General features: G+C 40.1%; 2 protein-coding genes across 2 annotated transcripts; one reads left to right on the top strand and one right to left on the bottom strand.

Annotated features, from left to right (window-relative positions):
* Positions 1 to 240: 240 nt before the first annotated feature.
* Positions 241 to 8025, top strand: COL10A1 (collagen, type X, alpha 1). Its single transcript, XM_010156308.1, has 2 exons — positions 241 to 379; positions 5877 to 8025. The coding sequence occupies exons 1-2, from the start codon at positions 241 to 243 to the stop codon at positions 7766 to 7768; spliced, it is 2031 nt and encodes a 676-aa protein (XP_010154610.1). The 3' UTR covers positions 7769 to 8025.
* A 4289-nt stretch (positions 8026 to 12314) lies between these two features.
* Positions 12315 to 15003, bottom strand: LOC104513081 (5'-nucleotidase domain-containing protein 1-like; the record flags this gene model as incomplete). Its single annotated transcript, XM_010156309.1, has 2 exons — positions 12315 to 12382; positions 14922 to 15003. Coding segments are annotated over 2 exons (150 nt in total), but the record flags the coding sequence as incomplete, so codon positions are not given.
* Between the last annotated feature and the right edge of the window lie 2118 nt (positions 15004 to 17121).

Here is a 17121-nt window from a genome sequence, read left to right as displayed (position 1 = left end):
TAAGCTATCGATACAAGACCTCTATCATTCAAAGTAATAGCAATAATGATTTTCTTTGGTTTTTTTTTTTTTTTCCACAACTAGTGAAAGCAGTAGCAAGCCCACACAAAATAGCATTACTTTTAATACTGATACTATAAGAAAACCCATTATTCACTCAGGCACAAGAAACAGAACTGAACTGCTCTTCTTTTTAACAAAGTTTTTCTCCCCTTCCTAACACAGAACGGATTTGGAAACATGCACTTACAAATATCCTTACTGCTGTTGTTTTGTCTGAACATTGTTCATGGTAGCGATGGATATTTTTCTGAGCGATACCAGAAACAATCCAGCATCAAGGGGCCACATTTTCTACCATTCAACGTAAAAAGTCAAGGTAAGTTTACTATTTTTTAAATAATAAACTAACACAATTATTCCTACTGGGTAATACATGCACAAAAGCTCTTTGTTTATACTACTGGTATTCAACTTGCACTAGCAGTTTAGTTTAATAATGTTATCTGTGCAGAAAGATCTGGCAGTTGCCTCCTATTGACAAAGATGCACACTTGCCACAGACAAGTATTTTTAAACACACTAATCACTAAAGGCATATAGAGCAGTAACAGAGTAACAGCTACAGATCTGATCTTCAGTGGTGGGAATAATACAACATGATTGTGTGCATAATTATGTGCATTGTAATTATCTGCAAATTTCTTGATTTAACAGTGGGGTTTCTAACAACAGACCTGTCATCTACAATATTCAGAATTTTTACATATTCTGTGATGTTATCTCTACTCTAAACAGACCTTAGGTGTGAATTTCAATATATATGATATATATGGCCAAATGAAGACCTGTTTAAAGTCTAGAAAAGCAAAAATCACAGAATGCTTTGGCTAGAAGGGACCTTAAAGACCATCCAGTTCCATGTCCCCTGCCATGGGCAGGGACACCGTCCACTAGACCAGGTTGCTCAAAGCCTCATCCAGCCTGGCCTTGAAGACATCCAGGGATGGGGCATCCACAGCTTCTCTGGGCAACCTGTTCTAGTGCCTCACCACCCCCACTGAGAAGAAATAAATTAATATACAGTCAAAAATATGATACAAGCTTCTACATAGTGTTTTCATGAGTGATTTAAGCTTATACTTTAATTATCATACCAATCTCATAATATAACAATTCTAGCTTTATTAGAAAGTGTTCTCATCATTTAATAAAGCAGTCTGTATGGCAGATAGTACAGGCAATATAGAATTGCAATGCTATATATTGTGATATCTTATTTCTGGCATATTTTTCCATGCTTAGGACAAAGCTTTTTTAAAAAACTTGAAATCAAAATTTCTGACGCCCTAGGTGCTGGTTTTATTTGACGAATTGTCCCCCAAAGGATGATCAGTAATTTCTATTCAAAATTATCATCAATAAATTTAGAACTAAGTCTTCCTTGTAAACATCCCTCTCTTCCCCCCCCTCTCTCTCCTCCCCAGCATTATTTCAGACATCAACAGGCTATTAAGAATATCTTTCACTTCTGCTCTATGCCTTCTACTTTTAGTTGTAATAAACATACTGGAGTAGAAATAAGAAAGCCAAATGAGGGACTCGGAAGACAGGATTTGCAAGTAAGCTTCTGTCCACCAGAAAAAGGACATTTTAGTCTGTATCTGCATTAGAAAATAAGGGAGCACAAGAGAAGCAGATCTGGAGAGAATAGTTGCTGTTCAGGACATAGCATCCACATTACCTTCATTTAGGTTTTGCTTCACATTAGCTCTACTCTGATCCTATCGACTGGACGCTCATAAGCGGCATACACTGAGTCCAAGGTGTATCCCTGGTCTCACCCAAACCAGTTCCAGCCCACATGCTCCAAGAACACTCTGAAGTAAGAATCAAGTGAAAGCAGCATGGCTGGGAAACTTAGCCCCCCAGAATGTTCTTCTGAGCTGTACCAAAGTATTGTGAGTGTTTTATGCCTTGCCTTTAGCACAAGGACTTTCTGGAATCCTACCAGCATGCTCAGACTGAATTTAGGTACACACACATAAAGAGCTACTCTCAGGACATACTAACTGGAATTCCCATTCGGTTAGAGTTGCATTTCCTCCCTCTCCCCTCATTAACTTTTCATAGTGTTTTTCCATTACTTTATTCAGAATAATTTACATATTAATATTATTTTTAGGTGAAGTACAATATTTACTTGGTTATCCTCTACCATGCTTCACTTACTCCTCATACTGCTTAGTGCTTTTTTTTTTCCTCCTTCCTCCTCTATAGAAAACATTTAGAAAGGGGGAAAACAAAAGCAAATTAAGAAAAAGGAAGGAATGGGGTAGACAGGAAATGGGGTGAAAGGAGGAAATGAACTGTCTTGAACTAAGGTTTCACTTTATATACTAACACAGATATAATGTGCACTAAACTTCATATTTAGAATGAGAATGATGATATCAGCATGCGAGAAGTGTAAAATGCTGTCTATTTCGGAAAGGTAACAAAGACTATGTACTAGACCTCAAAAGCAGGAACAGCCTACAGTTTCACAGACATGGGAGTCCAGTCATTCAAAATTGCTTGACAAAGCTTCATTTGGTGAACAAGCATCAAAATGGGGGACTGGAAAACCACTGCTGCTATTCTGTCTGGGAAACAAGCATCTTAGAGAGGGTTTTTAGAAGGGTTTAAAGAGGGCAGACTATTAGAGATGATAATTTCTAGTCTGAGACTATCATGGAAGAATAAACCAGAAGACTACAGAACCACATTCATCTAACTATTGTCTAGCCAGTTCTTCCATATGCAGGTAACTCAAGTAGCATATGGCAAACTTTTCATCATAGCTTACTTTTCCTATTTGGTCACCAAACATTGGCTTGTAGAGATTCAGTTACCAATAAATTGCCTTTTTGTTTTGTACAGCTTTGTCAAAAAGCAGCCTGGAATATTTAAGTCTAGACCCAAACTGGTGACTCAGGGCAACATGTAATAGATCATACAATTTCTGTTGGCAATTATAACCTATTAAAGCTTCATTTAATTTGGTGACTTTGTTCTAACAGTTAAAAATCTTGTTCCTGACAACTCACCAGTCAGAATACACTTACTTTCCTTTTCTGTAATGTATTTAGTGTTACCATTTTTTAAATACTCCAGGACATAATTTTGAACCAGTAGCTCTTTGGTTTGAAATCTCTGAAAAGTCCTAGTTGAGAACAATCATTGAAGTAAGTCTGACTGTTCAGCAATGCTTAAACAAGCCATTATTGCAGGTTATATTAAAGTCTTCATACTTAATTCAGTACATAAATAGGGCTTGACTGCACTAAGAGAACATAAACGAACTTTGCATCGAGGTATGTGCCAAGACATATAAAAGAGTAGCCAACCGCTACTTCAGTTTTCCTGGTAAAAATCCCACTACCATAATGTGTTCAGCGGTCCTTTTCCTCGTAGGACTTACCATTGTCTCTAGACAGCATAATTAACAACATTTTAATCTAGGAGCAGAACAACTTGGAAACAATACAACTCCTCACAGAAAATCTCTATAATGACATGAACACTAACAAAGTCTTATGCATGAAAGCAGCATCCACCACTTTGTGAACCTAAGACTGACATGAAGGTGCATCTAAAACATGGTAAAAACCAGGAAATGAAACACTCCAATGTGAACAGATAGTTTTTGAAGTTCTAATCATAGACAGAACCCAAGGAATAAATTCAGAGTCCTCTACTTGCGTCAGCTGTTTGATGGCAGCTGTCTTACCTGTGGTGAAGAGAAAATGCGTAACACGTAAAGAACATTTATATGCTACTTCTGCTGTGGGGTATATGTTAATTCTGACAGGTTTAAAGCTCTTCCAAATTACTTTTCCATATGATATAGTTCTTAAAATTTGTGGTATCTTATGTCACCTTTATAACAAGCAAACCAACTAGCAATTGCACCCTACTGAATCTGGGAGTTCAGTAGTAAGAAATCTAACAGTAGCAGTAAGATACCAATAGCAAAGTGTGCACAATCTCCTTTGCAGCTGAGAAGGATGTGTGTTTGCATTTTCAGTGTGTCAGTAAATCACACATTGCTTTCTTCCTATGTGTAGGATTTTAATGATTATCTTCCTTTTCACTACCTTAAGAAGGGTGAGATAGGAAGGTGTGCAAAATACGGTGATATATATTTGTGCTGATGTTGTGCACCAGCAAGAAAGAAAATGCACTCTCTACATATTTCTTAGATAAGAACAATTTCCCTGGCAACACAGGAAGAAGACAACTTGGCAGACCCAGTATCAAACCAAAATCAAAAGTATTTCATATACACATTTCTATTTTTAAAAAATACAATATGTACAAGGATACTTCATTCCATTTTTGTTTCATCAAAACTAACCACAGATTGGAAAAAGCAATTTATTATCTAAGATACAGCAGAATAGTCATGGCATAAACTTTCAAATATATATATACACACACACACAAACACACACTGGTCTCTTTGTAAGAGCCTGAAATGAAAACTTTAGCTGATCCAATTGTTGATCTTATCAATCTTTTCTAAATGAACAAACAGAATATGTTGCGATTATAAAAAAAAAGAATCCAGGCTCTTCCTATAGCTCCCCTATATGCTGCCAGTTGCTGCAAACTGCTGAAGTAGTCTCACAATATCCATGTTAATCTGGTCTATAACATCCTACAAATCAGCATCCTAATCCCAACAGCAGGCTGCAAGCTCCCCCAAAATGCACAGAAAACTAAACAGTGAGCCTGTTTGTTTATCCCTCTGTTTGTGACATTTGGTTAAGTGGCTCCACCTGCTGTTTGGATAACTAAGAAAATAAAGCATTATTAAAAACACAAAACAATGCTGGAATTCTGACGGCAGTAAAGCGAATTATCAGTTGTTATCTTGCCAGTGTACGAATTTTTCTTATGACACACAAAAGAAATCTTTAAGCCACTATTTGAAAATATAACATTCACATTTATGAAAATATAATATGCATGTTTACAAAAGAAAAAAAACCCACACCAAAACACAGAGCCATGGCTCACTTTTGGTACTTTGAGGGAGAAAGGACAAAAGTCTCACTACTTAAATGTAGCACCAAATAGTTTCAGAAAAGCAGACCTGATCACTGCCTACAACTACCTGAAAGGAGGTTGTAGAGGAGTGAGTGTTGGTCTCTTCTCCCTAACGACAGATGATCGGACGAGGGGGAATGGCCTCAAGCTGCGCCAGGGAAGGTTTAGATTGGACGTAAGGAAGAGGCTCTTCACCGAAAGGGTTATCACACACTGGAACAGGCTGCCCAGGGAGGTGGTGGAGTCACCATCCCTGGATGTGTTTAAGAGACGGGTGGATGAGGTGCTGAGAGATATGGTTTAGTGGCAGACCGATACGGTTGGACTGGATGATCTCTAAGGTCTTTTCCAACCTAGTGGTTCTATGATTCTAAGCAGCTACACCTCCACAGGAAGCTTTCTCTGCTTTCATTCATGATCAAGATACAAGTCTGATAAATTGCTAAATCAGTTACCTGGGGTTTTCTTCCTTGACAGTTTGCATCTACTTGCACAGCATCTTTTAAACTCTCTAATGACACTAAATGTATTGAAGCAAAAAAAATTTCCAGAGACCTTGCAGTTCACAACACAACACCAACACATTTGCACTTAATTATTCCTAAGAGCTCTGAGACACATTTTCCCTGAACACCAGGTTCTGGGTGATGAAACACAGTGTTATAAACTTGACTTCTATGAGGTTCAAATGAAGTTAACCCTTCACACCTTTCACCACCATGCTAAAAGTCTGCAAACCTGTTGTAGCTGCCCTGGTTCACCTGGTTTCCTCTCTCTCACAGGTGTGCAGATAAGGGGTGAACAAGGACCCCCTGGTCCCCCCGGCCCTATTGGACCAAGAGGACAACCAGGTCCTGCAGGAAAGCCAGGGTTTGGAAGTCCTGGCCCCCAAGGCCCCCCTGGTCCCCCAGGACCACCTGGATTCTCTGCAGTTGGAAAGCCAGGCATGCCAGGTCTACCAGGAAAGCCAGGAGACAGAGGACTATATGGTGAGAAAGGAGAAGCTGGACCTATTGGGCTCCCAGGCGCAAGAGGGCCGCAAGGACCTCCTGGCACTCCTGGCCCCGCAGGACTGACTGTTCCTGGCAAGCCAGGACCACAAGGCCCTCCAGGAGCTCAAGGGCCGAGGGGCCTCCCTGGTGAGAAAGGAGAGCCAGGTATTCCTGGTATAAACGGACAAAAGGGAGAAAACGGATTCGGCGTTCCAGGCCGCCCAGGTAACAGGGGTCTTCCAGGCCCACAGGGACCCCAGGGCCTCCCTGGTCCTGCTGGAGTAGGGAAACCTGGTGAAAATGGTCTTCCAGGTCAGCCAGGTATGAAAGGTGACAGAGGTTTACCAGGTGCACCCGGAGCGGCTGGTATCCCAGGTCCCCAAGGTCCCCCAGGAGAACCTGGAGAAGCTGGCATTGGCAAGCCTGGGCCAATGGGACCACCAGGAGCAGCAGGCATCCCTGGAGCCAAAGGACACCCTGGACCTGCTGGCTTGCCTGGATCCCCAGGTCTTCCAGGATTTGGAAAGCCAGGATTGCCTGGAATGAAGGGACACAGAGGGCCTGAAGGTCCTCTTGGCCTTCCCGGACCTAAAGGAGACCAAGGCCCAGCTGGTGTGCCAGGAGAACCAGGGCCTGCCGGACCACCAGGGAACATGGGACCTCAAGGACTCAAAGGCTTGCCTGGTGAAAATGGCCTACCAGGACCCAAAGGCGACATGGGCCCTGCAGGACCCCCAGGATTCCCAGGAGCCAAGGGTGAACGAGGTCTACCAGGATTAGTGGGAAAACCAGGATACCCAGGCGAGCAGGGTCTTGCTGGTCCTAAGGGACACCCAGGTTTCCCAGGTCCAAAAGGTGACACTGGCCATGCTGGGCTGCCTGGCTTGCCTGGTCCAATGGGTCCGCAAGGAGTTAAGGGAGTGCCAGGGATCAATGGTGAGCAAGGTCCCAGAGGGCCTTCAGGAATACCTGGAATCAGAGGCCCCATTGGACCCCCTGGCCTGCCAGGAGCCCCTGGTATGAAAGGTGAGCCAGGAGCACCAGGACTACCAGGCCCAGCAGGTATTTCTACAAAAGGCTTAAGTGGACCCATGGGACCACCTGGACCCCCTGGGCCTAAAGGGAACAATGGAGAGCCTGGCTTGCCAGGCCCCCCAGGCCCTCCTGGTCCCCCTGGCCAAGCTGTAATCCCACAGATGCCTGAAAGCTACGTTAAAGCAGGAGAGTCTCGGGAGCTATCAGGAATGTCTTTCACGAAAGGAGTAAACCAAGCTCTTACAGGGATGCCAGTGTCTGCTTTTAGTGTCATCCTCTCAAAAGCCTACCCTGGGGCAACAGTGCCCATCAAATTTGATAAAATCTTGTTCAATAGGCAACAACACTATGACCCCAGAACAGGAATCTTCACCTGCAGGATCCCTGGACTGTACTATTTCTCCTACCACATACATGCAAAAGGAACAAACGTTTGGGTTGCGCTCTACAAAAATGGGTCCCCACTCATGTACACCTATGATGAGTACAAGAAAGGATACCTTGACCAGGCTTCTGGCAGTGCTGTCATCGACCTCATGGAGAATGATCAAGTATGGCTGCAACTGCCCAATTCAGAATCTAATGGTCTCTATTCCTCTGACTATGTTCACTCTTCTTTCTCAGGTTTCCTATTTGCTCATAACTAACAACATCCCACATACACTGTCCTGACACTCTCTCCTTCAGATCATTTTAACTGTGCACTGATCTGATTCATCAATAGCAGGTCATGCAACTTCAATTTTGCAACAGAAATAGAGGAGGGAGTAGAAAGGTGGAAAAGTTTGGTTAAAACCTAGTAGCATAATATTGTACGTTTTTAGCAAATTGTCATAAGAAATTTGTTTGAAACGATCAACATGTCCAACTGAATGCAACATTAAAACATTATGAATTAATATAATGCAGTCTCTTTTTTTTTTTTTTTAAATCAGAAATTCTATCGCTTCTCACAACACAAAGCAGCCAATCCAGGCCTCTAGATCATACTTCACTGTACTTGAACTAACCAAAGATATTATTCAGACTGTTTCAGATGCAGCACAGTCATCACAACAGCTGGGTAATACGCTTTAGCAACATGCTGACAACTTCATCTTTCAGCTATCAAGCAGGAGTAAGGAAAACACAACCCTATTAATACAGTGCATATCATATCACAGTTTTAATTTAGCTCCACTGTTCTTATTAATGAATAACTACCTTGGAGAAAGGTAAATTTACAAATTATTATCTGTTATGGAAGGTCTAAGACTTTCACAATATGAAACAGCAACCAGATTGGAAATCTAGAAATCCACTCAGCTTTGCTTGACATGTTTTGTAATCTGAAGCAACAAACTAGTTCAGTATTTTTAAACTCCTAACATTCTTTAAAACTACAATGCTCTGAGTACAGTAAAACAACTATCACCAAATCCAGAAGTCAAGAGCATATCTCCACAAACATGCAGACACTCACAAAAATCACAACAGCTCTAACCACCCCAAAATTGGAGACAATCTTTGCACTCCTTTTTCTGAAACAGTTAACGCTTTTAAAACACACCACACTCAGGACTGTATTTTACTTAAATGATGAAAGTAGCAGATGATGACAAAAATCAGTCAGTGGACAGTTATATTTACCATACCTACATATGCTCATGTCTCACAAACATTAGATGTTAATCTGTTACAGCACTATGAAAAGTTAATGGTATGAAGTAAGCTAGCTTAGTAAAATTTTCAAACCATAACAGTTTGATCACACATTTCCTCCAATGAGAGTTACCATTCATGTGCTTTAAAAGTATCATATAAATAAAAACCTTATCAGTTCTTAAACTATTTTTAGCTTAATTTTTTAAACAGAAGATTTTAATCACTTGAACTAAAAGTATGTAGGCCTATGTTAAAAGTTTTGTGATATTGCCATTTCTTCATGAAAGCAGAACCCTAAGCTTGATATATTGTGGCACCTGAAACCAGCAAATTCCTAAATACTTGACAATATGCTGAGATTAATAAAAAAAGCGAGGACACCTTTAGGCTAATCCATCATTAGCCAAAATATACGATATTTTTGAAACTGTAAATAACTACCAAGAAGTAACTTTGCAGAGGTATTTTTTTTTCCCCCTTATTAAGTGTTGATGGATAAGGAAGCCTGTGGCTTAGGTTATACTTTGGTAAAACAATAAGTCCTTAATGTAGAGAGTGTAACATGAGATGTGCTTATTTTAGCAGCCAAGTGGACCCAGGCAAGCAAATTGGTACTACTATTATAAACATCACACACAAATGTTTGCATGGAAATAATGCAGTAGACAGTGCCACAGTTTGTAAGTAGCAATCCTGTGATACTTGTCTTTCAAGACAAAATTACTTTGGCTTGAAACTCAATACACTTGAATCTGAATTGTCTATCCCCACTTTTCTACCTTCCTGGTTTAGGCCAAATATTAATTACAGATCTCCTAAGAATTATCTCTTTTTGCACTAAAAATGTTTTCTTATGCAGCCACTTGAATTAGGTCAACAGCACTTTCCAGTATTTAAAGATCACATGGGTTGGTTGCTTGCAATACATTCAACCAGTCGGGCACTTTTGTTTCAGAGGGACTGTGAACCAGGGCTGGAGAAGACTGCTCAGTAGTTGTACAGTTTCTGGTTAATTGCTTTGTGTCTGAAATGTATGCCAAAGCCCATGTTTAAAGTTGCTGGAGATGCTTGGTGCTCAGTAGTCCGTGTCTATCCTGCAACTCAATTAACTAGCCTCTGCACAAGACACTTTTAAAAAGCACAGTTCACCAATTCTTACCGTCCATCCACTTGAAATCAGTTTTTGTCCTTTAGAGTCTTTGTTACTTGAATGAACACATAGGACTTCAAATAATCCTACAGTTTAGCACACCTCAGGCCCATCTTTTTGAAGGGTTTTCATAACTGTTCGGACATTAAGTCATTAATAAAGCATCTCTTAACATTGAAAATGTAGAGTTTTCACAAGTTGTGGCACTAGCATAATTTCTATCTTAATTTTAGCTTTGGATTCTCAATTTTCAGACAAACTTGAGAAGGTCTGTAACATTTCTAAATTTGTTTTGAAATATTTTCTCCACATGAAGATCAGCAATCAACCTAAAGATAAAGCTCTTCCAGAAATCACATCTTTTATGGCTCATGGGCAGTAGAGGAAAGAAAACCCAATATAAGATTAAGATGAAAATGTAAGAGCCTGTGATAGTACAGAACTCACTTCCAAAGGCTTCAGAAAGATTTCTGAGACAAATATCAGTAGTTCTTAGTGTTTGAACACACGAAGCACCCAAATAATCCCTTCTGTATTTCGCTGGAAAGCCCTGTAGAGAAGTGTTACAATTTGTTTGCTTCCATCTTTGTTGCCATTTTCACAATTAAGAGAAACAATGATCTCTGATCACTGGACCACATCAGCATTAGGATTTTCTAACATTTTGCAGCATTTTGGAAGGTCTCCCCCTCTACTCTGCTCTTGCAAGTCCCCAACTGGAGTACTGTGTCCAGGTCTGGAGTCCTCAACATTAGAAGGATATAGAACGATTGGAGCGAGTCCAGAGGAGGCCACGAAGATGCTCAGAGGGCTGGAGCACCTCTGCTATGGGGACAGGCTGAGAGAGTTGGGCTTGTTCAGCCTGGAGAAGAGAAGGCTCTGGGGAGACCTTACTGCAGCTTTCCAGTCCCTGAAGGGGCTACAAGGAAGCGGGGGGGGACTTTTTACAAGGGCCTGTAGTGACAGGACAAGGGCTAACGAGGTTAAATTCCAAGTGGGGAGATTTAGATCAAATATCAGGAAGAAGTTCTTCATGGAGAGGGTGGTAAAGCACTGGAACAGGTTGCCCAGAGAAGCTGTGGATGTCCCATCCCTGGAAGTGTTCAAGGCCAGGCGGGATGAGGCTTTGAGCAACCTGGTCTAGCGGAAGGGGTCCCTGCCTATGGCAGGGGGGTTGGATCTAGATGATCTTTAAGGTCCCTTCCAACCCAATGGTTGGTATAAATGATATAGAGCACATATCAAACATGTACATCCACTATCTTCTCCCAAGACAAGTGTAATAACAAACTTGCAATCAAAATTCCCTGTGTGCGTACACACGTTGTGTTTTTGGGGAGAGAATGGAGTCATTTAGAAAGATCCAAAGTTTTCCACACCAAAGTAACACTTCCCATATATCGGCACTGATCAATCACATAAAAGAGAAAATGTAAGTTACTAAAGAACAGGTTGTAAGCCTAGCACTTACCATCTCTCATAATTTTCCTTTTTGTAAAAGACCATCAGTGTCAAATTTCTCAAATGCACCCTTGGGATGGGATCTGAGAGCAGATCCCATCAAGCCTTTTTATGGGCAATTTATAAAGTCTCTGCTGCCAAATTAGCCCTGATCTTTTTACCTCCAAAATGAAATATAATCTTATGAACTGATTCAAAATATTACAAATATGTAATTTTCACTATATAACAACAAATGCTACAGTTTTCAGCATTTGTGAAGGGAAATAAAGGGAAAGTTTTTGAAAGACAATCAAGGATGGCAGAGAGAAGGCAGCGTCTAAGAAAAGGCATTTTACCAAATTCTGCTTTAATAACTTCTATCAGGCAACTTCCTCCTATAACAACTATTAGTTTTTGTGTCCAAAAATCATTAAATCTGAAATTTTTCACGTGGAAATATTTATGCAGTACTTCAAACTCTCATTACTCCTCGAAAGATCAAGCTTTATTTCCATACTGTGTTGTGGACCTTTGTTCACATATTTATACAGTGTTAAATACATTGCCACATGCCATTTCTTTTTAAATTGTTCTTTACTAATCTATAAATATAAACCAAATGAAACACATACAAACTGATGTTAATCACCTTAAAGCTGCAAAAAATTCCAACAATAAGATTTACAAAAAGGATTACTCAAGTAATGTAATGCTCAACTTGGACATCAATTGCAGAGGGCATTCTTGCAGGTATTATTAGGTAAGAATGACCATTTTGAAAATATGAATTATCAGTGTTCATCGCTATCTGACATCATGGTTTTCTGACAGGATTTGTTTTATAGATTCCCCCACATTCTTTTGAGTCATTCTTCAGAAAGGTCTAGTGGAAGGTGTCGCTGCCCATGGCAGGGGGGTTGGAACTAGATGATCTTTAAGGTCCCTTCCAACCCAAATTATTCTATGATCTGAATAACTATTAAGATAGCAATATTAGTAATTAATATAACTATAACTAATAAGACTATTTTGGAACCTTCTTACTCTCCCTCTGCAAGCCTCAGTTCTTGCTTCTGTACAAGTGGAATAGTGGGTTAATACCCTTCATTCAGCTGAGTCAGGACAATCACTGCTATCTGAAACAGCCATCAACAAAAAATATCATAGGGCAATTATCTAAGGCAATTACCATAGCTAAGACAATGAACAGCAAAATCCACCAGACACCTGATTATGATCAAAGAAATCATGTGAAAAAGAGAAGGGGCATAAGGAAACAAGGGCATACTGACAACAAACCAAAGTGACTTGCAAACACTTACAGATTTCAAAAAATAATATGGTCAGTCGTTCTGCTCCATCACTGACAATGGCACTACTAAGACGGCATTTCGACTTGGGAACTTTGCGTCTCCTCAACTGACTGCTTAACAAGTTTGCTTTAGGAATTTTACCTTGACTAACCATTAATGAGCAGTGCTTTTCTCTGAAGGGTTAAAGCCTCTACAAGGCATCGAGGGCATGGAATTAAGTCAAAAGGCTGTGGTTTTCAGGCCAGGCTCTGGGCTAAGAAAGACAGTGGGGCTTCCTGGTATATAGACTTTGGGCTGCAGCCAGATTTAGGAGTTTCCTCAGGAAATTAAGTGTGCAGCTGAGAGAAAAAAAAAATATTATCTCTTTGGCACAATCTTGTGACAGAAGGTGAGTAAGACTATGCTCATTTCACAGAGGGATCTGAAGGAAAAAGAGATACTCCATGGGAATATCACAGGTAAGTGATACAGGAAGAAATTTTCTGCTTTTTCTGATTCCCTGTTGAGTGCTTTATCCACGTTGTTAAAAGGAAAATGAGACCATTATGAAGCCTTTCAAAGCGAAGCATGACAGATCGTTGTACTTTCATACATCAAAATATTTAAGTAGCATATACAATCAGCATTGGTTTACTTTCGATTTTTCAGAGCTTTATCCAGTATAACTCGTAACTACCAGTTACCACGTTTTCTTACATTTCCAACACTGCTGTGTATGTGCCTCATGACTGTTATAACAGAGACTCAGGTGTATTAAATTAAGTACCAACCCTGATAGCAGTTAGAAAGGATGAAGTCATCTCACACATCTGCTTGTATGCAGATTCCATGCTTACATGCACAAATAGATACTGGATAGGTAGGTATATGCATAAACGTACACACAAGCAGACACTCACAGAAATAAAACTATTGTTTCTGATTTCAAATATAAGGCTAACTTCTGTATGATGTCATTAACTTCCAAAGAACACTATTTAAAATTATACATTTTGCCAAACACTGCATGTTCCACACCTTTTAAAACAAAGGGCTTTCATGATTTGAAAAAATAATTAAGAAAAATGCTAAAAAATAGTTACAGTTGATTAGGATCCATTTAATATCAACAGAAAAAAAGGATACATTTATGTCACATATGAATGAGTTCCTGAAGGACTTCTTAACTACAGATCACACTGTAAGCTCCAACAGAAACACAGTAGCAACAACAACCAAAACCACTATAGGAATAACGCTCTGTCTTTTTCAATACATTTCCTGACATCAACTTCTATTTTTGCTTGGAACCTCTCTGAGATAACTCTGCTTGAAAGGAGTACAGAAAGTCGTACAGCTCTGGTGAACAAAAGGTAAGTTTTACAAAGGTCCAAACTACACCTGTGCCTATCGAATGTTGCATTAACAGATGTAATTCTATCAGAAAATAATATAAGCAGTATTATACAGAATTCTGAACTGATCAGTATATAATCCTTTCACAAAAAAACTACAAACACCACAGCTGAAAATAATTTCAATTAATTGTGCACACACACAAGATGATTAACCTTATTCTCAACTTACTATTTTATATGCTCAATGGAAACTCAGAAGTCTGAAGGAAGAAAAGCATTTCTAGCGAAGGCAATCCAAGATGTCTTCCAACTCTGATGTATATTACAGTATTATAAGGTTGGCATTGGGTGGGGGAAGGGTATTATTAAGAAAAAAAATCCCCTGCAATTTCTAGTAAATTCATAACAAAATCACAGAATTTTTAAAAGTTTTAAGAAATAGGAAAACGTTCCCCCTACCACTGTGTCAATATCACGAGAAATTCTGATCAAAACTAGAGCCTAAAGAAAATTAAAGTATTAGTTACTATTTAATTTTTTTCCCCCCAATGCATTTCTGATATTATTTAGGAGTACAGCATCACAAAGAATGGAATTAAAATACACTTCAAGGATGCCCACATTACCATACCAATCATGGTAAGAAACCATTTTGTTCCTCTAAATTCAGTGAATTTTAACATAATCACAGGTGTTGTTAGAAATAGCAAAACTGTTTCAGCTAAACTAAATAGAAATTGTAATGAGGATGTTCTATTTCAGGATAAACTTGTGTCTAGCATACAACTATTTGTAAGCTTGAGAAGTAAAGGCTGTGTTGAGTAACCTACAGCGTACTTGCAAATGTATTTGTTTTGGCAAGTACGTGTAATGCTTTCAGCTAACATAGTAAGTTTTCAGTGAACCCACTTACCTTTAAAAGCAGATATTTTATAATTGTGCTGGATAGCAGCCACCATGTCTTTCCAGAAGTCATATTTTTTCTGACCATCATGCTGAAAGTTTCAAAAGGAACCTAGTCATTACATCAAGTATTCCCTATTTCAAGCTTTCATATTCAAACAGTGACAGAAACACCTTAATAAATAAAAGTATTTTGAAACTGGAGCGTAACAGTCTTGGATAGCAGGATTCAGACGATCAGGACTCAGTACCCAGCTTGACTGTGAACTCTGGGTAACCACACACAAGTTATCTCCCTACTTCAGAAAGATATGGTGGGGTGGGGAGAAGAAGGGGAAAGGAGAAAGTATTCATATTTGTGAGGAACTCTAAAACATCACAGCAAAAGGGGGCATTAGACAGAAGAGCAACCTACTGAATGAGCCATCCCACTGAAATTCAGGAAAGGAGTTCCTAGAACTGCAAATACTGTACTTAAATAGCAGGTTGACATTATCTACAGCCTGGCACTCCTATTACCTTCCAACCTCCGATCTGGCAAAACCATTCACTGTAACTTAGAGGTAATGCCCTTCTGCCAACAAGTCCACCCCAAACACCATACGAAATACTCATTCAGAAGCCAGGCACTTGTGTTACACTGTACTCTGCAGAGTGCCAAACCCCAGAATGGCAGGGGAAGGTGATCCGTGCTTGTGAACAGCCTCCCACCGTTCCCAGAACGTCACACAAGAGCTCCAGCTGAACCTCAACCGCCCTTTCACCACTTCACCAAGGGAGAGGAAGAGTTTCTCAACCAGCTGAGCCCCACAGCACCCTCAAAATCCACAAATTAAGAAGTGTGGTATTAAACCCAGATGCAATTACACTGCCAGCCAATATTACAGCACAGAGGACCTGCTAGGAAGCCTTGTCACAGGCGTGCAGTCACAACGTGCGAGGCAGTAGCAAAGCAGGTGGTACAGCCTCTTTGAGTTTGTACTGTGTGGAAAGTATCATGTAGCGTTGTTACAGGCTTTCCACACCTACACCAGGATAAATTTCCACGCAACTGTTTTCACGGCATTGCCCTCTGTGTCCTGACCACTGCGCTAACACTGAATAAGGACCTATTTTGTAAGCATAAAGCATTTTCTAGAGAGGGAAACATTTAGAAACTGAAAAAACCCAATCCCACCCTTAACATCACCAACCAAAACCACATAGTCTATATGTACTGAAGTAAACTGCTACTTCAGGCCTAATTCATCATGGAGGCTTCCAGAAGAACACGCTGTCTTTAATTTCACAACCAGCAAGTCACACAAAAAAGGCCTTTTGTGCATGACTGAGAAGCACTATGGCAGTCTGCTTATCAATCACCGTCCCCACAGGTTAAGAGCAGGAACGATACAATGCTGTGGCTTTTAACTTACTAATCCATTACTACAGCAAACTGCCACAGAAATACATACAAGAACTAACAAAGAAAAGCTTTCACATACATCAAACTTTGGTTAGCTGCTAGCCAAGATAAGTATTCAAAGCTGTGTTCAGGAGATCCTGGGAAGCACCTCTCCATCCAGCAGCGATGGCACCGGCCTACACCAGCACTAACTCTGGGACAGGCAGTTCAACTGTCCACTCTCCTCATACTGCACATGCCTGACTTGCTCCTTATTTTTTAAGGAAACAAATGAAAAAAACAAACCCCCGAACTATGAGTGCAATGAGCTAACAGTTTCCCAAAGTACTGTTTGGAGGACAGATGGATATGCGTTTACAACAAGTGGATACACTTGGTACAGAACATTTGACCTCAGAGAAGACCAAAATAACTATCAAACTACTTCCTTGCAAATCTACAGCCATTGCATATGGGATGTACAAGAAAACAGACCAATTCCCAGAGAAAGAAAACTGCATGCCTGCCCATGCAGTCCACTAAGATTTTGGCAGTTATTGTCAAATGTGACTTCATTAGCTGAAATATCAAAGAAGTACTTTGTGTAGAGCTTCAGAATGAAGATCCAAAACACTGAGAAGCTTCTCTGCTCTGTCTGAAAGTACGTTAAGATCTCTGACTTTGGACACAGCAAAACCAGATTAATTCTTAACAGTGTAGAGCAGCCCAGCATCCAACCCATGTCTGAATGCATTCTGAATCCAAATCTAGCAGTTCTCTCATGTCTTTCCAGTAGGAAGCATTCCTGATCCTAAGATGTTTTCTG

This window comes from Eurypyga helias, unplaced genomic scaffold (genome assembly GCF_000690775.1).
Source record: "Eurypyga helias isolate BGI_N326 unplaced genomic scaffold, ASM69077v1 scaffold22167, whole genome shotgun sequence".
In the NCBI taxonomy this organism is placed as follows: domain Eukaryota; kingdom Metazoa; phylum Chordata; class Aves; order Eurypygiformes; family Eurypygidae; genus Eurypyga; species Eurypyga helias.
Note: the sequence above shows the minus strand (reverse complement) of the source record. Positions and strands in the feature narration are given on the sequence as shown.

Bases quoted from the DNA above. Each gene is read 5' to 3' on its own strand.
- COL10A1 (XM_010156308.1), top strand. From the start codon at position 241: ATGCACTTACAAATATCCTTACTGCTGTTGTTTTGTCTGAACATTGTT. The intron at 380-5,876 runs GTAAGTTTACTA...TCTCTCTCACAG, and splicing joins ATTCAACGTAAAAAGTCAAG to GTGTGCAGATAAGGGGTGAA.